At 43.7% G+C, this 22,056-nt stretch overlaps 1 protein-coding gene across 4 annotated transcripts in view; it reads right to left on the bottom strand.

Moving 5' to 3' along the window:
• Nucleotides 1-22,056, bottom strand: part of Mxi1 (MAX interactor 1, dimerization protein) — a 59,542-nt gene that overhangs the window by 7,556 nt on the left and 29,930 nt on the right. For all 4 annotated transcript variants that reach the window (NM_001439931.1, NM_013160.3, XM_087638681.1 and 1 more), the window contains 1 exon segment: nt 15,459-15,488. In NM_001439931.1, coding sequence (NP_001426860.1) covers nt 15,459-15,488 — 30 coding nt within the window.

Here is a 22,056-nt window from a genome sequence, read left to right as displayed (position 1 = left end):
CACCAAGACTTTGCCAAGTAGCTAAATCAAAATGGAAAATAAGCGGAGTGATAGGGACAAGCTTGCCCTCTCCTCTCTGCTGTTACGCAACAGGCTGGGAGTTCTCCCAGGAGCCGCATTCTTCAAGCTAGGCTGGCCAGCTGCCAGTTCTCACTCCCTCCGCGCTCCTGCACATGACAGCCGTGAGCTGCTACCCTACACATTCTATACACTCAAGTTTCCACGCAGTTTAATGTATTGAGAGTCTCTAAAGATAGGCGAAAATCTGTCTGCTTACTTTAAAACATGGCATTAGAAATGGATCCAGATAAATCAAGCACACGGCTTTCTGCTCATGAATTTTATTTATGAAAACATATATGATCATATCCCGTTCACCTCGTTCTGTTTATCAAACAAGGGAGCTAGACAAGCTGCTCTTATCAACCAGTATCTGGCAACTGTGCTTCCCCGGCAGCTCACGGCAGTAACCTGGCAAGGGGAATTTTCCCACTGTGAGACTTGACTCTGGGAGCCATGGGGCTCGGTGACAACAGAAATAAACACAGAGGGGCTGGGACCCTCTTCATATCTTTCAACTTTTACTTCACAGTCTTCTCAGTCAGTGTTGTAAAGTAACCACACAGAAGCGTGAATGAGTGTCGTAGTGAAGTCGTAGGCACAGGCACACACACCTGACACATGTCAGTGCTGGCAGGAAAGGGCTCATCGACGTACGCTGGGACTTGCGATATAGCCAAGCTTGCCTCAAATTTATGACTCTTCTGTTCTCCTACCCCCAACACACTAAGGGCACCAATATATCCAATGTGAAGTCCTTAAAGACCACTCTAAATCTAACGTTCAGAGGGGAGGATAATGTACATCCTGGAGATACTTGTCTCAGAGAGTGAGAGGTTAGATACGGTGTCTTTCAAAAGTCATTATTTTCCTTAAACTAATCTGTAAAAATATTTTATATACAAATAAACAGACATAACACAAAATGCGCTTATAAAACAAAAGCTGTGGCACTGGAGAGATGCCTCGGGGCTTAGAGGGCAAATGCTCTTGCTGAGGACCGGAGTTCAATTTCTAGCACCGTGCTGCGTTGCTCCCCACCGCTGTAACAGGAGCTCTGGGGACCTAATGTTGACCTTTGAACTCCAGGGTATCCGCATCTACGTGAACATGCCCACATAGGGGGAATCACGCATACATACAATTAAAATAGGTTTAATTAATGAAAACTAAATATCTCAAGACTTCCAGAAAACTGCTAGCAGTTCCAGCTGATAAGTAGGGTTTTTGGACTTAAGGATGGCCTTTCTGACTCATGGCTGAGATTATGTATCCCCAAGACTTGGAGTATAGACGAGAATGGGCAGGGGAGCAGGGTCAAGAGGATATGAGAAAGAGACAAGGTAAAGGGTGTCTATGTGTATGTGAGTGTGTATGTGTGTGTCTGAGTGTGTGAGAGTGTGTATGTGTGAGAGTGTGTGTGGGAGTGTGTATATGTGAGAGTGTGAGTGTGTGAAAGTGAGTGTATGTGTGACAGAGTCTGTGTGAGTGTATGTGAGAGTGAGAGTGTGTATATGTGTGAGAGAGTATGTGTGTATGTGTGTGTGTATGAGTGTGTATATGTATGAGAGAGTGAGTGTGTGTGTATGTGTGAGTATATGTGAGAGAATGAGTGTTTGTGTGTGAGTGTGAGTGTGTATGTGTGAGAGTGTGTATGTGTGACAGAGTCTGTGTGAGTGTATGTGAGTGAGTGTGAGTGTGTATATGTGTGAGAGTGTGTGTATGAGTGTGTATATGTATGAGAGCGTGAGTGTGTGTGAGTATATGTGAGAGAATGTGTGTGTGAGTGTGAGTGTGTATGTGTGAGTGTATATGTGTATGAGTGAGTGTGTATATATGAGAGTGTGTGTGTGCATGAGTATGTGAGTGTTTGTGTGAGTGTGTGAGTGTGTACGTGTGTATATGTGAATGTGTATGTGGGAGTGAGTGAGAATATGTGAGTGTGAGAGCATGTGAACATGTAAGAGAGTGTGTGACAGTGTGAGTGTGAGAGTGTGAGTGAGTGTGTATCTGTATGTAAAGGAAGTGACATCTGAGTTCTCAACTAATTGTGACAAACTTGTATTCTTTTCAAGAAAGACTCTGTGCAGGCTGCAATGTTACAACTCTCAGGTGGGAAGAACAACAAGTGCCAGAGGGTCAGAAACAATGGCCCCCAGTAAGCAGCTGCCCACCCTGTCACACCTCTGAGCTACATTCTAGAAAGATCTGTGAAGCTGCCTGGAGTGATCTTTGCCCCTTTGAAGATGGAATTCTGCCCTCTGCTTCCCGCCTCCCCGGCCATACATCCCATGATCCACACCCTCGTACAGATGATTCACATCCAGACTGCTTCTGCCTGTGCCCATTCCACAGAACGCCCTTATCTCCAGGGTCTGGATGCTGAGCACTTCACTCACTTTTGTCTTTGGAATCTTGCTATATAAACCAGGCTGGCCCCTCTCGATCCACCGTCTCCTGAATACTGCAGTTTTAAGAGTGCCACCACACCTAGCCAACTGTTACCAATTCAGCCCACTACTGTGTCCTTCATGCGACCCTCCTTACATATGCCTTCAGATTGTTAATACTATTTATTTAAAAATACAACATAGTTGTATTTTTAAAGGAAGACCCTGTGTGTGTGTGCTGCCCTTATGCATGCTGCCCTTACGTGCACCACTATGTGTGCAACGCCCACAGAGGCCAGAAGATGGCTCTGCATTCGCTGGGTCTGGAGTTAAAAACCATGTAGATCACAAGAACGCTGGAAATCAGACACCAGTCCTCTGCAAGGTCAGCAAGTTCTCTTAACCACTAAGCCATCTTTCCAGCCCCAATCATATCATATTCTAGTTGGGATTAAATTTGTACTCTTTATTATTTTAATTTTTCCAATATTCAACAGAATGAGCACATAGAAGGGAGAAGAAATACAATTATTTTTACATGCATCTGGAACACTCTGGCTTGCCAAAGTTGATCTGATAATCAATTCGAGAGTCTCTCAACAGTATAATCATATACTAGGATAATATCTGTGCACGCCAGAACCCTGGACACCGCATTACTCTGAATCTGTTGCAATTCTAGTCAGCAGTATATATTATGGTGTGATCTCAGAAAATGAGAAACTGACAGGCTTCAGCTGAACTCCTAATTAGGGTTGCGGTCTCTTTCACTAAATAGTAAAGTGGAGGGTTTAAGAATGGCACTCATGGCCGCACACTGTGGTGCACACATTTAATCCCAGGACTCAGGAGACAGAGGCAGGCAGATCTGTGAGCCTGGTCTAGAGTGAGTGTCAGGACAGACAGTCGAGGCAGAGAAACCCTGCCTTGGAAAGAAAACAAAAGAATGGCTCTCCTGATAGGCTGGTGTGCTCAGCAATGGGGGGGGGGGGGGGGCTTACTGCTCTATTAGAGGACCAGGGGTTCAGATACCAGCACCTACATGGGGGAGTTCATGGATGCCTGTAACCTCAGCTCCAAGGGGAACCCAATGTCCCCCTCTGATTACCATAGGCACCCACATTCATATATTCATATTCATTCTCCCTCTCCCTCCTTTACACACACACACACACACACACACACACACACACACACACACACTTTAAAAACTTTACCATTGAACAAAGTATTTATGATGATTATGGGCTAGCACAGCATTGTTAAATGAAATTTAGAAATTAAAGTTTGTTAAAGTCCATTATTTTTGGTCAATTTCAAGTTTCTGACTTTGTACCTTCTAGAAAGTAGAAAATTAATCATTAACTTTGAAATTTTAAGTTCCAGGGCTGGAGAGACGGCTCATGAAGAGCACTTTTCCACGGGCTCCAGGCACACATGTGGTGCACAGACACTCGTGCACGCCAGGCACTCAACAGGTAAGACGTAAACAAACACGTTTAAAAGAGGTTTAAGTCCAACTAGCAGTAGCCATTATAACGGCAGGAAGGCAGAAAACAGGAAACAAATAATTCAGAAACCCAGGCATAAGAGGACAGCCTAGAAATTCGTATTTGGTGATGCAGGAAGAAAACAATAATAAAACCTGATAGCTTTATTCTGACCCCTTTTCAGCCTTTTGTTTGTTATGTTGTGTTCGATAGCACTGGCTGTCTTGGAATTCTCTATGCAAACCAGGCTGGCCTCGAACTCAGAGATCCACCTGCCTGTGGGTGTGTGTCGTCACGCCCAGATAATCTAATCTTTACAAGGGTTCACAAGGTAGGCGGGGAGAACACATACATGGTTACTCTATTCTTTTTAATGTTCTGTACTCATCTCTAAAGGAAAACAGCCAATGCTGCCCTGAAACTCACCCTCTCTGCCATCAGGGAGCAGCTCAGTTTACAGACGTGACCCCCATGCCTGCGAGGCTTCACTTTAGACAGCCTGTCTCGCTTGGGAAAAAAAAAAAAATCATTAAGATCTTGTTCTAGAAGCAAATGCTCTTCAGTGGAACTCCAACCAGGAAGCTCCAGAGGGCTCCACAGAAGCGGCCCTCACGTGGTTTCCAGCCAAGTCTACTTTCTATGCACGCATCCCCTCTTATCTGTTTATAAGGATTTTGGGGTTGTTTTTGGCTTTCTTTTCCTTTTCTTTCCTTTAAACAAAAACAAAAAACTAGCTTCATCATTCATTCAGCATATTTCTCCAGTCACACAAGAACTTTCTGTATTCCAGGTTTCAAGGTCTGGGAAATAGGGCTACATTGCTGGAGAAAACAGTGGCAATTTGTTCTAAATACAAAATAGCTTATTTTCTTTTGGCAACCCTCCAGGGATTTGGGTGGCGGGAAAGGATACTCCTCTCTGGGGAGATCAGCTCGGGGCCTGGACTACAGTCAAAACTTAGCCCTGGGTGGGAGAGAATTTTTTTTTAATTATCTTTCACATCAGTTTGGAAAAAGATTAAAGATTTCTGCCTTATTAACAGTTTTCTATTCTTTAGCCTTTTTTTGTTGGTGTTCATCCCTTTTCTGGCAAGCCCGCATTGGCTGATTTAATGGTACCAAGGGGTTGAGAAGTATTACTGTCCAAAGGAAAAAGCATTCTCTCACAAGGACTGGGAAAGCAATCTGCAATCACAACAGTAGCTACTTGTTAATTTTCTATTTGAAACACAGTGATGTCAATAGTATTGTACCCTGCCAGCAACCATGGGGTAAAGTACATTTTGAAACCAAAACAGACTTCCTACGTGCTGGCAAGTCAGATGGGAGACACAGTGATAAGCTGCTGCTTATTATACACTGTCTTCTTTTTATACACAACATGTACACAAGAACCAAATCTCTTCCACACAAGTTTGTGTCCACCTCTCCCGCACCCCCACCCCCACCGCTCCAATCTAGAGCCAGGTGGAGGTGTTTCATTGTTTCGGATTACTATTGGGATGACAGAGAAATGAAACTGTTACTGATGCCAATAAAGCCGAGATCCTACACAGCACAAACAACCTTGAAGACTGCTTTATAATTTAACTGCTTAGAAGCTGGAAATGAAAACAGAAACGTGTATACTTAAAACGGCCCCTCTTCCCAGATATGTTGGTGTAACCACTCATTTTGAGGGGTGTATAAATGTAGGAGGAGGCCCATGTTTTATTAAATGATCAAAAAAGCAGGCGGAGGAATCAATGCATCCTGGAAATGTGAACCTTCCGTCTGCACTGAGAAAGAGCGAGCTGAAGGGAGAGCTCAGACCAACAGTGGGAGCCACGCCTGCCCCTCAGCAGATGGCAAGTGCTTCCACACTGCTGGACCCCGGCCAGTTCAGTCATGCTAACTAGGGATCATTTTTAAAGATCCGTTTTATTGTATTTTTCCCCAAATCAAAATGTTGTGGTTTTGTCTGGGGAGAGCGGGCTGATGAAATTTGGGGCAGGCAAAGGACAACACAGAATGTTGTTGGCCCATGTGTTTGGCTTCATACACTTAAAGCATTAACCTTCCATTTAGAGCCTCTGGGAAAATCAAATTCACAGAATGTAAGATATGCCAGTCTTGGTAATGACATGGAACTGATGTTTTGATATACTGTCTCGTTTCTAAATTACTTAACTGTGTGAGTTTTATCTTTCATTGTCCTGTGTCCCTGCAGTGCGTGTCCCCTGTGCACAAAGAGCCCAAATGAAAAGTTCTTTCTGAGTTTCTTTTGAGGGCAGCCTAGCATTGCAGAACACCTGGCAACAGTCTGGAACACTCCTTTGGTAAACCAGCTTGACAAGAATGCACAGAGAAACCTTGTGTCGAAAACACACACAGACACACACACACACAACAAAGAACTTAAACTTTTTCTGAAAGGAGGAAGGTGTTCAATGACCTAAAGATTTGAGTCAGTATGGGATTCAAAGCACACCGCCACAACGCTGTGTTTGCTTCTGTTTGCATCTGTCTGAATCTTAGTAGGACTCCTCAGGGAAGGTGAAATGAGGGAATGCTGACAGCTCCTGCTTGCACTCCGTTCTCAGCTCAATGCTGTTAATTTTCTGTACGATGTTTGCTTTATGAGGAAGATTTTCTTTTTAATTGACAAATAATAATTGTGTACTTTGATTACATCAAGAGCTCTGGAGAATGACATAGAAAAATTGATGTAATTCTATGGATTTGAGAAAAAGGAAAAGGCAAGTTGGCAAACAGTTGCTCCGTTTGTTAGGGTAGCCAATCAAAATCCTCACGGTTTACCATGGGACACAATAGGGCTGGCCCACATACACCAAAACAACAAGGAATAAAACGACTCTTCCAACTAAAGAAGCCAGTAGGGCTTAGTGATTATGTTTGCCTAATGCTTATATTTCCTTTCAAATACTGTAGGAGCAAAACTCCTGAAACAGTATTCGGGGTCACCAACATCTCTTGTCTTCAAAGATATAGGCAGGATCCTTTGAAACGGTGAGAGATAATACTCAATATTTATTTATCTGGCTTTCCTTTTAAAACATCAGAATTTAACACTGTAAGCCAAGAAAGCCATGTTCCCTACCCATGTGACTCAGTGACACACAGCAATGCATTTCAAGTGCTTTCCAGAGCGCGTTAGCTTCCTTCCGGCTGCTTTAGAGGAGTCCTTACCTTCACAATTCACTCAGCCCAGCCAAACCTGGCTATGTTTGACCTGCAAAGGTGGCATTTCTAATTGAAAAAAAAAAAAAAACCCCAAAAACCTAAATCGGAAGAGACTCATTTTTTATAGCTTTGCAAAATACAAGCCATTCTATAAAGGAATAATTGTGAACTGTGCCAGACTAAAACGAACCAAAAGTTTAAAGACGTGGACATTAAGATCCTCCTCTCAGCAACAGTCCAAACAGCCAAGACTGTAGTGGGACAGCTCAGAGAGGTGCTGACCTGGCCATGACCCACACATTATACACACTGTCTATCTTCTCTAAAGCCCCAAAACATTGTCTGAAAATGAATTTAAGGGCTGGAGAGATGGCTCAGAGGTTAAGAGCATTTACTGCTCTTCCAGAGGTCCTGAGTTCAATTCTCAGCAACCACATGGTGGCTCACAACCATCTGTAATGGGGATCTGATGCCCTCTTCTGGTGAGTCTGAAGACAGCAATAGTGTATTCATATACATAAAATAAATAAACCTTTTAAAAATGGATTTAAATTTGCTTTTACTTGTGGCAATAAGGCCTTTTATAGTTAACAGACACTGAATTAGGTAGGACTGTCCTTTAAAAAACAAAAACTGAAATTTCTCCTTTAGGCTTTAAAGTTTCCATGAATTTTAGTCACAGTTTTAGTGAAGAAAAAAATCTGTATTCTTTTACAATTTACAAAATAAGTAGCAAACTGGACTTGAACTCAAACCAGAATGCTGAAACAAAAGACTGGTTTTGGAAAACCCCTGGAGTGCCATGCAGACCACAGAAGTAAACATGTGTGACTGGGCTGTTTATACCAGCTTTCATCCACAATAGTCCCCCACCCACCCCGGATCAATTTACCGTAACTCCTGTCTGCTACACACACAGCCCAGCACGTAATTATATTCTTTAGAGGGGCTTTGTAATAATATCTTTGTCTTCTACCTAGTTAGGTTATCATTGAGAGCTGGACCCAGGACTTCTGGTCTCTCTCTGATGACTAGAAGAGACCAGTGCCTGGTAAGTGCTTGTTGGGGTCGGTTTGTAATTGCCTTGAGCCGTCTGTCAGTGCCAGGGACTAAGGCACTTCAAATAGACTCCTGTTTCTACCAAAGGCTTCAGATCAGGAAACATCATCTTGGGGTTAATGGTATATAGGACACACTAGCAAAGATACCTGACCACTGCCTATCATACACATCCTAGATTGTGTTCAAAGGGACTTCAAAAGAAACCCAAGAAGTCTGAGAAAAATGTTAAACCTACATTTTTACTATTTCCTACTTATATTACCTCTGAATGTGAAGGCAGAAGTGGGGAGCAGAGATCAGATTGTATTTTACTGGGAATAGTGAAGTTGCTGTTTAACTGCTACCCACTGTGGACCCGTAGTGACATCCAACCCTCTCTGTGCTCAAAGACTCCAAGCTCTGTCAAGGGCACTGAGAAACCCCTGAATAGCAGGCTTCACTTTTGCAAAATGAAGGCCGGGCATGTTTACAATTCGGATTTCCCAATCCAAACTAAAAAATCTAGACAGAAGTAGAACACAGTTCTTTATACCATTTCCAAAAGTCTCTCCAGTGAAGGACCGTCCTCTGTAAAACAGCTTTTTAGAACTGAAGTGGTGAGTGCCTCTGTTCTCAAAGCTAGTGTTTAAACACACTTCTGTTGCACTCGGATGTTGTGAAATGAAGTGTGGCTGCTGCTCTGTGTGTGTGTGCATGTGTGCACACATGTGAAGGCCAGGGAAGGTAACAGGTGCCCCTCTCTTTTTCTGCCTTATTCCCTTGATGACCTTAATTTGACTCTAGAATTCATGGTGGAAGGAGGAAACCCACTCCTGAAAGTTGTTCTCTATATTGCGTGCACACACACTGACACACACAGACACACACACCCACATGTTGCAACAACAACATTGTAACCACCAGGGTGGCTGGGAGATGGCTTTAATGCCTACTGCTTAAACACAAGACACTGAATTCGGACCCCAGAACCCAAGTAAGAGCTGGGCACAGTGGCAGATGCCCGTGACTCCAACCTTGCAGAAAGAGGTGGGCAGACACAGACAGGCGGCTACCTGAAGCTCACTGGCACGCGTGCGCACATGCACAGATGGCTCGGGTTAGCAGCTCTTGCTGTGCACCCATGAAGACCTGAGTTTCGGTCCAGCAAGCACCTTTAGCTGCTGAGCTGCTCGCCGCCCACTTCCTGACAGCTTTTAAACACAGGGAATCTTATTGTTTTATTATGGTAAATTCTAAGACCAGATTAAAATGGATGTATATTACACTCATCTATGTGTGTGGGGGGCAAGCATGTGCCATGTATGTGGCGGTCATGTGGGGGAAGCTAGTTCTCTCTCCGCCATGTGGCTCCTGGGGACTAAACTCGGATTGTCAGGCTTGGCGCCTGCAGAGCCACCTCTCCAACATCCAATTAAAAATGTAAAAATCAGGGGTTGGGGAGATGGCTTAGCGCTGGCTATGCTTCCACACCGTCCAGGTTCGGTTTCCAGTACCCACACGGCAGCGCCTAACTGTCTGTAACTCCAGTTCTAGGGGATCTGACACCCTCATACCAGTGCACAAAAAATATTAAATAAATTATAAAAATACTGGTCAACTTAAAAAAATTAATGATAGGTAAATGCCAATCCATTTTTAAAAAGAAAATCCTGTAAGCGTGTGTACTTGCGTAACAATACATGCACACGAGTGCTGGTGCCCAGAGAGACCAGAAGCAATCGATCCCGCTAGACTGGAGTTATGGGCAATTATGAGTCACCTGATTTTCATGCGAGGAACAGAACTCAGGACCTCTGGACGAGCAGTGCAGAATCTTAACCCCTGAGCTATCTTTTCAATTTAATCTATTAATTTTTAAATGAGCCAAACTGTTGTTAGGCTAAATAATGACTTTAAGCACAGTCTGTGCTACATAAAAGAATAAAATAATGTGAATAAGTGTGTATGTGCATTTCCTTTTCATGCCGAAAAAGAGGGGTCTTGGGTTTTTGGAGTTTTTTTTAAAGATTTATTTATTATACATAAGTTCACTGTAACTGTCTTCAGACACACCAGAAGAGGGCATCAGATCCCATTACAGATGGTTGTGAGCCACCATGTGGTTGCTGGGATTTGAACTCTGGAAGAGTAGTCAGTGCTCTTATCTGCTGAGCCATCTCTCCAGCCTTGGGGTCTTGGTTTTTACGGCATTTATAGTAGAAGTAGAATTATAACTGAGTACATGGTTAGCTCTACCAACTGAAATTTGAAAGAAATGAACCGTAGCATCTGTAAAACCATCCCACTCTAGAGGATCTGTCCCACGATCCACCGAGTTAGTGGAGGTCCCCATTATGAAACACAGTCAACCACATACTTCCTAAGTGGGTCACATTACCTAGAATATACTATGGGGACAGGCTGTTCTCTCTGAAGCAGGGGTAGAGAACAAAACTATTTTCCTTGGAAGGGGAAGATGTTTTCAGGGTTGCAAATGTCTCGCTTTGTGTCTTCCTAAAATATTTTCTATCTTAAAGTGGCAGGATTCACAAAGAGGAGGGGCAAGAACAGAAGAGCAGGAGGAGGCACAGCTAAATTTGACTTAGCATCTAGCTTTTTTCTCTTGATCTAACAAAAGATGTAACCTGCCACAGAAAGTTATTAATTCCCTGGGAACTTGTTAGTCCAGGAGCGCCAGAGACAGCAGCCCATGCTCTTGTGCAGTGTGTGCAGACCAGAAGATACAAAGTCTCTAAAGATACAAAGTAGTGCTGACTACAGTCACACAGCTGACACAGAGGGCACTTTCAAGAGTTTAGAGGCCACTGTGTCTAATGAGGAGGCTCTGTGAGAAACGCGTATTTTCTACGTGCCTGGGTGCACTCTAGCTGGCGATTAGGAGACCTAACCTAGGCTTCTACTGTAGTTCAGTCCTTAACCAGCTTGGAGGGGCAAACAGTCAGAGAGAGAGACTTTAGGTTCACAGCTAAGTTCCTTGCCACAAGGACTCTGAACAAAAATAAAGGCAACATGGTATCTTCCCCTCCCTCTCACTCCCTTATTACCTGGAGTGCCAACATGACAAGTGTCCTTTTCTGTCTTGTGCCTTCCTCACACATACACAACAAATAAAAGTGTGCTTTGTGAGGCAAACATGACACAGTCTACAGAAACCCACTTGGACTGTGCGGTAGACACTATTAGCCCAGGCATTACCGAAAGTTCTGCTAGCTTTTGTTTTTCCTCCTAATAAAACAAATGTTCTTTTCTCCCCCCAGAATGTTTGTTGCGCATAACAAGTACACAGAACCTGCAGCTAAAAACAAGCAAGAAACGCTTCTCCCACCAAGGAATTCTAAACAGTCGGATGATGAAGGCAGTGGACCCAAACAATCACTTCGTTGAAATGGCGGCATCCACGGCCTCTGGGAATAAAACTCTAATTTAGCAGCACGTATAAAGAAGGCCAGTGCCGAGAGGAAAGTCACGTTTACTTCAGTGTCCACGGGGACATGATAAGTGCCAGAAAAAACAAAAAAACAGAAACCATATTTTCATGACCAAGCATCTGTGATAAACATCCAAAAGTCTAAGGTGCCTTTCGTCTCGGCAGGGAGGAGGCAGCAGAGACAAGTGACTGAATCTCTGGGAGTTCCAGGACAGCTAGGGGTCTGTGGTGAGACCCTGTCTTAAAGATGATAAAAATGAAAAACAAGCATTTAAAACAAAAGTTAAAATTATTTCTGGGATTTTAACTCTAATGCAGGTTTTCTTCATTAAAAGAATCACAAACAACAGAATGAAAACCGAGCGAGATCACACAGAGCATATCTGCACCCAGGACACTGGCGCCTCAGCTGTGGTGGACCTTGTTTGTGTGTTCCCTACACACAGAGCTCTGACATCCAGAAACGGTGACTCGTTAAAACGTTACCGCTTATAAACTTTCCTCACGTAATTTGTTTATGTTTCGATAATTCGTTAAATCTTCTATCTTTCTCTATGAAATTATTACTCCCATTTAGATCTCGAGAGTCTTCTATGTATTCCTCAGTTTTCATTAATAGATAGGATTTGATGAACTGACCAGGTAGACAGACAGTGTGCACACGTTTGAACCCAGGGCCTCACAATGACATAGAGGAGATGGCCTGAGGACTGAGAACCACAGAAGGATGAAGAACTATAGAAAAGGCTTCGTAACAGAAGGGATAGCAAGTGTGAAAGTCCTCGGCTGGGGTCAAGCATGGCGTTTTGTGAGGTGAGGTGGCTCCTATGAGCTGGGCCACAGGAGGTGGGGACAGAGCGGAGGGGCCTTGCGGGTTCTGTGAACTTACTTGGGAAGCAGGGGAAGGACTGCGTGGAGGGAAATGCCATGATCTAAAGTGCACTCTGGGAAGATCGTACTTGCTGCTCTGTAAATGCAAAGGCTGAAGAGGAGCAGCTAACAGATGGAATATTCCTCTTTAAAGCACACTTTCCTCATCTCTCCCCAGAGCGCCTGAACGCTGGCTCGTTCTTCATGGGCCACCTCTAAAGCACCCACACTGGTCTCCTGCCTTCTACAGTCATGTTTCATCATTCATCCAGATTGGTCTTGTGTATCAAATGCTGGCCTCAGAATGGCTGTTAGTACAGGCTGGCCTTCAGGTCCTCATCCTTCTGCCCCCACCTTCTAAGCACAGGGGTTTTAAGCACCCATCACCAGCTAGTAGGGCCCCTCCTCTACCGATCTTCCCTACAAAAACTCAAATCCTCTGGGTTGGGCGATCACTTTGGTGGTCAACACAGCTAGGAGGAACCCAGCTCCAGAGACCTCCAAACACGTGTCGGAAACTACTGAAAGGTCCTTAGCCAGTGAGCTGCAGGCGTCTGGGTAGTGGAGATTTGGACAAAGGGCTATGGGTGTCCCTGGCCCCGAGTCTCCGCTGTTAGGCTTTGAGATCTAGGAGAACAAACCTCACTTGTTAGCTATTGTCTCTTCAAGGCCAGAACCCAGGCCTTCAGCCATCTCAGGGCTTTAGGAGAACCATCTGGAATTTCTCTACTATTCACCAGCATTGTATACCACCTGCTGTGACTTAACTGCATTTGCCTCAGTGAAAACCCCACTAACTCAAGGAGCTTTATGTAAGGATTTTAGACTAAACTAAAAGAAAACATTCCTTCTGACATGAATTTAAAACTGTAATATTTATAGTTTTATATATATACATATACATATATATATGTATATATATATGGTGGCAAAACTTCAAGACTACAAATTACTCCAAGGATGTCTTTTCAGGACAAGACAAACTGAACCGCTGCTTTGATACTGAATAGCTTTCCTCATTTAAGGTCAAGTTCTAAAGATGAAGGGAACCAAAGCCAAAATTCTACTTACCTTAAAAGTCCCAAGCTCCAGGTGGACCACAATGCTGACAAGAACTTGCCTTGGAAATAGCTTGCTACTTGGAAGTTACTTGCCACTGAGTAACCACTGAGGATAAACTTTCAGACACTACTGGGCTGCCTTACTGCTGGGCATCGCCCTTTGAAATAAACAAATCTCCTTGAGTCTTGCTAGACCTCAAGCTGAAACCTTTCCAGAGAGGGTACAGGCCAGCGAATCTGACTTTTCTTTACCCACTGGCTCTCTTACTCAGGCTGCTGAGGCAGGATTTTATTGCTAATGACAGAAATCCTTTTGAAGAATGTGTCTTGGAAAGGTTACTGTATCGCCTTTCAGTGATACTCGGAGAACAGAGGGAAAGAATAAAACAGTCGGACAGACAGCATGGAAAAGCAGGGGAAGTAATCTGAGAAGAAAGACCTGACCACTGTTACTGTCAGCAGACGACTGCACACGCCCTAAGGAGGGTCCTAGGAGCGACCTGTGCAGTGCTATACCTCTGTCACAGTGGGACACTGGATCAAACAACTCACAGGGTGTAGTGAAGTAATACAGGAGGGCTAGTCGCCACCTTCACACTTTATGGTGTGATTAAGTCAGAGGTAAGATGCATTAATAAAGGAAATTTCCTTGGAGACTTTAAAAGTTCTTACCCACAGTACTAAACAGCCTCTTTACCCGTGTCGAAAGCTTTTTTTGCCAGGTTTCTAATGGAGACCTACCAAGAGCCACATTCATCTAGATGAAGTGATTATAAAATTCACCTTTATCAGTGTTTAACCCATGTGGCCCTCCTAAGATATATTCTAATTTTCTTTTGGTTTTATTTTATTTTCGTGTTGGAGCGTTGTGCCTGCATGTGTGTATACGCAACCATGGGTGTACCTGGTTCCCTGGGAGGTCGGCAGAAGGCTTCAGGTCCCCTGAACTTGGGGTTACTGGTGACGGGCACTGCCATGTGGATGCCGGGGGCTGGACCTGGACTATCGGGAAGAGCAGGCACTGCTGGCTGCTGAGTCATGGCTCTCACCTCGCTTGCTCTTGAGACAGGACCCTGCTTCGCAATAGGCCAGGTTGGTCTTGACCGTATTACGTAGTCCAGGTTAACCTTGAACTCAAACTCCTCTTATGTCTCGGGTCCCCAAAGGTGGGAATTTTCCGTGTGGGACGCCATGCCTGGTACTCTGTGCTCTAGGATTTTATTCTGTTTTATTCCATTGCATTGCTGGGCCTTGAGGATGCTCTGATCTGTGATAGCATATTGGACCTCCTGCTGTTGTCTAAGGATACAGTGCCCACTCACGGTCCTGCAGTCTTCCAAGACTCTCTTCAAAGGACAATTGTGGGCTTCCAAAACAATCTTAGTGCCCGCTGCTTCTCCATTACCATAGCCAACACGTTCTCACCCACAAAACTCGAGCTCCTTAGGGACACGCATGACCTTAAACATTCTCCTATTTTCTATGCAAACTACTTGGTATATCTGGTAATGAGATGTTATAGTTCATAATTGATAAGCATTCGCTGAATGAATGAATGAATGAATGAATGAGTAGGCAAACTGCAAAGATCCAATGACTCAAGTTTGTGACATTTATTACCTAATCCAGAAACCTAACCTTTTAGTAAATCCATGTTTTTAAGCCATTATCATAGATAATCCATTCTTAAAGACAGAAAGGAAGCCACCCCATAAACTCAAATTCAAATGAGCTCAGTAGATGTTTTACTCCTTAAACCTTTTTTCCCCAGAAAATACAATGTGTCACAATCCTGATAAGCTATGTATCTTAGAAATAAAATAACTGCATATTCACTACAAATCACTTTAATTTCCCACACAGAATGGTAAGTTTGCTTTCAAACAAATTACAGCTACACGTCATTATGGACTCACCGATTCTTTTCCAACTCATTGTGTGTAGATCTAAAAGAGGAAGAAGAAGGAAAAAGCATTAGCCAAGTTTGTTGATAAGGTTACAGAAAGGCATACCAGCCTTAGTAGTATTCACAACAGTGAATTTAACAATACAACATACACATGTCTACATTCATTCATCTGAGTAAAGTTATACTTTAATCACTGTTGTAAGGGCTAACAAACTTACACCGAACAGCAAAATACAATGAGCTCACTGTCGAGACCAGAATTGTTACACTAGTTCCCTGAAGCAAATGTGCTACTGTTGCAATAATCCAGAATTTAAAAACATGACTATGGTAAGGACAGTGTGTTCCTAGTGTTAGAACTAAAACTTTGATCATTCTACAGCGTGTGTGCACCCATGTGTTTACTACAGAGTCCAGGAGCCCTCACACTCACTGTGTAGCTGAGAATGACCTTAAACTTCTGGTTCTCCTGCCTCTACCTCCCAAGGACTGGGATGACAGATGTGACCACTACGTCTGATTTTATGTGCTGCTGGGACTGAACCCACTGGTGCATGCTGGGTAAGCACTCGAAGCTGAGCCGCAACCCCCCCACCCATATCATTTTACATATCTTTGTCAATGCCGAGTGATTTCAGAATGCTGTATTACAGACTGCTGGAATTGTATCCCCCAATCCATCAATGTTTAAGGTGAGATTCACAAACCTTAACAAGGAAGGATTTTTATGAGCCCCACAACTTGTGAGAATTTACCTATTGTCTTGAGTTCAACAGCCAGAGGGCTGAGTGTCTGTCTGTCTGTCTGTCTGTCTGTCTGCCTGCCTTTGCTTTATTGGCAATCTCACAAAGTTCCACAGAAACTCATCTTAAAAAGTTATCCTAATAAAAGCACTTCTCCCTCAAAAGAAAAAAAAAGGAGAAGAGTCTTACGAAGTCTTAAGAATTCAGCCAAATGAGCAGCAAACGTATGCACAATCCAGGCAGAACAAACTATAAACCACGCAACCTGTAGCTCGGCCACCAGAGCTTAAAGTGGAATAAATTACAATGAAACCTCCGCCAGTCTGTTTATTAAAAGTTCAGATTGTTTTTGTTTGCGTGAAATGCTCAAGCAGAAAAGTTCAAAAGGACAACAGCATATTTAATTACTTATTCACTGTTAGTATTTACACGTGTGTCCATGTGTGAGCACACGTGCTACGGTGCACGTGGAGACCAGAGACTCACTCCATCTTTATGTGCGTTCCGGGAACTGAACTCACGTCACGGGTTTACACAGCAAAGGCAATCTCAGTAGCACCCCCAAAAGGAGCATTTTGGAAATTTAACTTAAAAAAAAAATAAAATCCTTCAAAATTAACGGTGAGATTGCCTGTGCACTCCTGACAAGCGAGTTTGGGTTTCGTCGCCTTTCTCTAAAACCAAAGCTGACAGCGGGTAAATCGCGAGTAAGAGACGATCTCTGTAAAATTCCACGGTGCATGATCGGCAGCAAGATGTTTATAGAAAAGTGGATGCTAGTTTACCATAAACCTATTCTAAACGATCTGGAAATACCACTGATCGCCATTAAATGCAAAAGGATAATATGTTCAACGATAACCAGCAGCGGAATTCCAACATTATACCGAACCTATTATAAAAAGCTAGGACCAAAAGAGCATAATCGGACCCACCACTGTGAGCAAAATTAAAACAGCAGGTCCCTTCTGCCTCTCCTGAACACACTTATTATTTGTCTTATTAAAAAAAAAAAAAAAAAAAGCTAAGACTCCCACCCTGTTCACTGACACAGGAAACACACAACACACGTCTAGCTGCACCATCACGGGTTTTACAAGATTCCCAAATGACAAGAAACACAACGATCTCGAGCACACTAACTTGTTCTTCTGGTGTTTACTCCTACTTTGTTTAGCTTTTACGTATACTAAAGTCAGCAAATACTGAATGCTCTCTGTGTTCAACACAGACTCAGACTACAAGGAGCGAAAGAGCGTCTGGCTGGCAAGTTCACATGTACAGGAGTCGTTATAGTGAAAGGTAAAATAAGTTTGTATAGAAAAGGCAAACTGTCTCGGGAGTGAAAAGATCACGGGCTTTACTTCTGAGTGGGGCTACTGAGAATGTCTGGGGAAGAGGCGGCTTTGATTTGGGGCTTACATAATAGGCTTGGTTTCAGTAAGGTCTGGAGCCGACTGGAAGGGTCAGGGAAGCAAGGAGAGCTGTGAGGCCCCGAGCAACACCAAGGACTGGTGAGGCACAGAAGTCACGCAGACCCAGTGTCAGACAGCAAAGCCTTGTGCTCTATACTGACTCTGACACTCACACCGGCTGCTGTCAAGCTTTGGGACAGATTACTCAACCTGGTTCGCAGCTTTCCAATTTATAAAAGTCAAATATCATCATGCCTTGCTAGGTTACAGTGAGAACTTGAGGGAGAAAAATGCAAAAGCACCTGGCACATGGCAGTCAGGAGATATTAGGTCCTAACTGTTTTGAGGCGTGGTCTCGTTATGCAGCCCAGCCTGGCCTGAAACCCCCGAGCACCCGCCTCAGCCTCCGGAATGCTAGTTACAGGCTGCACTACCCTGTCTAGGCTTTTATTTATTTTTTAATTTTATGTGTATTGGTGTTTTGCCTGCATGTATGTCTGGATACCACCTGTGTGCCTAGTGCCCTCAGAGGCTGGGAACGGGCATTGGATCCTCAGGAACTGAAATTATAGAGTTGTGAGCCATCGCCCGCTGCCACCTGGCTGCTAGAACTTGGAACCCTGGAGCTCTGGAAGAACAGCCAACACTGAACCACCGAGTCACATCTCTAGCCCCAGTAACTTCATTATACAAAAAGAAAAAAATGTAAAAAAAAAAAAAAACAAACCAAAAAACCTACTCTAAACACTGTTAAATATACTGCACAAGACGATTTGACAGGCATTCAGTAACCCGTGAAATTCACCTGGAGATGAGGTAAATAACCCTAACAAGGAAAAGAGAAACTGAAAGACAAGCGACCGAAGCCACCTAGTCATTTGGCCAACTGTGCAGACGGGACAAGGTTCAGCAGTATGAGACAGAGAGATGCCTGGATGTGTACACAGAGATACAGTGGTTCAAACGGTAAACGAGGGATGAACCGACTGCACTCACACGAGATCCCCAACAACCCTTTGACAGCTGTGTGCACAGCCAAGCCCTTCCCATGTGTCACAAAACATTAGTTACAACGTTTCCACTCAGATGTTCTAGACCCCCGTGTTTTCTGATTATAATGTAACTCTAACACATGGGGGACTCTTAAGGGACTGACGAGAGGATCAAACCCGCACAAAATGGCCACATTTGATTCAGAAGGATCACTGGCAAAAAAGGAAAACAGAAGCCTCCGTCACCAGACTGGGGAAGACATATCATGGTTAACTAATCAGCCAATCTTCACCTACTTCACTGGCGTCCTAAACCTTCAAGGACCTGATGAATGCTGCGCTCACGCAATGAAGTAGGGATAACCTATGAAGCCAGAAGTGTCTTCTCTCTCGAAACTTAAAGTGTAATCCATATGTGAAATATAATATATAAAACATTGTTATCGAACACACACACACACATATATATATATATATAAAATGGTAGAGGGGAGGGTCTCTGAAGTCTATATTCAAAAAGGGATGACAAGGAAAGCTAGGAATCACTGGAGCAAAACTTCAAAGTATACTTATTTATATCACCCTTTATTGATTTTTATGGACCACACCCAGCTTTTACTTTCTTTTCTTTTTTTTTTTTCCTTCGGAGGTGGGGACCGAACCCAGGGCCTTGTGCTTGCTAGGCAAGCGCTCTACCACTGAGCTAAATCCCCAACTCCCAGCTTTTACTTTTTTAAATGTTTTACTTTTTTGTCTATGTTTTCACTGAATATACATCTAATATAGTATTTTATGGAAGGGAGTAAAAGACGTTAAAGATGATAAATTTTGAATTGTGTAAACTTTTGCAGGGGAAGGGCCTCATGTTTCTCCACAATATCCAAGCCTACAACCAAGACAGTAATTACAGCCACCCCCTGTGATTATCCTTGTCTTAACCGCCGATGGGCTGGCTGCTGGACATGCCGACTGCTTCCAGCTTCTCAGTGACTTTGAATCACAGGCCGGGACTGTTCGTCTGTAAGTGAGTGAGCAAGGACTGCACACCAGCTAGGTCTGACGCATATGGACGTGGCCAGGAAGGGAGGGGCACACTGGTATTCAGTAGGTAAATGTTTTGTTGAAAGGTTAAAGCAAACATGTCACTCCATGTGGTGGTTTCTAGTAATGGTCAAATGGCAGAATGTAGAACTGCTTGGAGGTAAATTCCCAGGCCTGTCCATGAGGGATCACCTGGAGGACACTACTGAGTCAGGGTGGCCCATCCTAAGTGTATGTGGTCCCAGTACGTAGGGTGGGGTCTTCACCGGCAGAGCACTGCTACTCATCTCTCTCTGCTTTGTACCTGCAGACACATGCCTCACTGCTCAGGCCCCTGATACCCCGTTTCTCCACCTTGAAGAACTGTACCCCAAACTGTGAACCAAAATCATTTCCTCTTCCTTCACATTGGCTTCTTCTTGGGTCACAGAAATGAGTTAAGTAACACACCCAGCTATTCCTGGCAACATGAGTTTCAGACTGTGAGTGGTCTGTCTGCCTGTCTGTCTGTGTGCGTGTGTCTGTGCATATGTGCACATGAAGGCCAGAGGTCAACACAGGGTACCTTCCTCAATCGCTTTTCAACTTCTGATAGATACTTGATAGACAAGGTCTATCAGTGACTAGAATTTGTCCAGACTGGCTTGCCAGCAAAGCCCTAGAATCTTCCTGTCTCTGCCTCAGATTTCAAATGTTTAAAAAGAGAAGAAAACTATCCCAATGAGTTTTAGAAACTAAAAATAAAGTGAAAATTAAAATGAAGATTTTTAAAACATTTCTAAATTTCTTTCACATAAAGCGATCAAGTAGGCCCAAGTTTCTCCAGCAGTCTTCTTAATAAAGTCTCAACATTTTTCCGTCATGTACACAACAACATTCAGTATTTACTGAGTATCTATATACACTAGGAATATAAATACTCTAAAATTACAGAGTTCTCCCATCACTGAGCTCATCTCACACTGACCTAGGATAGAAGGAAATAGGGTAGGACTCATTTCCAGACCTATCACAGAAAAAGAAAAGGGAAGGAAAAGGAACTGCAGGGTCTGGAGAGACGGGTCAGTGGTTAAGAGCACTTGCAGCTCTTACAGAGGACCTGAGTTCAGGTCTCGGCACCCACATAAAAGCTCACAGCCCTCTGTGAGCTATCCAGGGGGATCAGATACCTCTGTGTCACCCAAGGGCATATAAACATACGCACGTATGCATGTGGGGAAAATGCTCATACAAACAAGAATAGCCAGCTGTGGTGGTGCACACCTTTAATGCAGCACTCCGGAAGCAGAGGCAAGCACGTCTGAGTTACAGATCAGCTTGGTCCTTATAGAGAGTTCCAGGTCAGTCAAGGGCTACACAGTGAGACCTTCTATTAAAAAACAGTAATACAGTAAGAAGGAAACTAGCCACATACTCACTTACATTTTTAGATAAGTACCACAGATTATAAAACATTTCTATTTTACATAGGTCAATCTTGGTTTCTGTAAAGAATCCCAGGATTACTATGATAATGAATTGATAAGAACACTTGATTGGAGCTTTCACGTTAATATCCCCAATCGACAATGACTCTGTAGGAAAACGAGAGCCGACCATTTTTCTTTACCTTCAGGAATATAGTCTCCCTGCAAAAGTTGGTTCCGAATGTCAACTTCACTTAAAGCAGAGTCACCTGGGAAGGGAGGAGTCTCAATGAGGAACTCTCTGGATTAGGCTGGCCTATAGGAAGGCTTTTATAAATTGTGCTAACTGAGGCAGGAGAGTCACCCTGAATGAGGGAAGGCATCATTGCCTAAAAAGGTGATTCTTGCACTGCTGGAGAGTGGAGACGTAAACATCTGTGCACATCCACGTGATCCCTGGCTTCCTGCCTGTGGCCCTGCTGGGCTGCCTCTCTGCACTGACTGGACGGTGAGTCAGGCTAACCAACACTTCTCCTAAGCTGACTCTGTCGAAGTATTTCATCCCGGCAACGAACACAAAACAGACACTGTGCTCAGAGGACAACTAGTTGGGAAACATGTTAAAGAGAGAATACTGCTGCCAGTGTGGTGACATATGCCTGTCATCCCAGCATGTGGGAGGCTGAGGCAGGAGGACAACTTCAAGTTCTAGAACAGCCTGGGCCAGAGTAAGATCAAACATTATAATCTTACCACATCCAGTGGATGAGAACACATAGGTCAGTTTTTGGAAAGGCTGAAAATCTCTTAATTCTATGTGTTGGCAGGACAATGGTGGGGGGTCGAAATCAAACACCCAAAAATCTCACTTTTCTTCTTAATATCACGGCAAACTTACTGCATATGACCTTGAAATTTCTTTTATCAGAGGGCCTTCAAAGATTTACTAGATTGGTTCTTTAATTAAACTCACAATGCAAGATAATCCACAGCTTTATCAAATTTTGA

The sequence above is a fragment of the Rattus norvegicus genome, chromosome 1 (assembly GCF_021556685.1).
Source record: "Rattus norvegicus strain SHRSP/BbbUtx chromosome 1, alternate assembly SHRSP_T2T, whole genome shotgun sequence".
NCBI lineage: Eukaryota > Metazoa > Chordata > Mammalia > Rodentia > Muridae > Rattus > Rattus norvegicus.
Note: the sequence above shows the minus strand (reverse complement) of the source record. Positions and strands in the feature narration are given on the sequence as shown.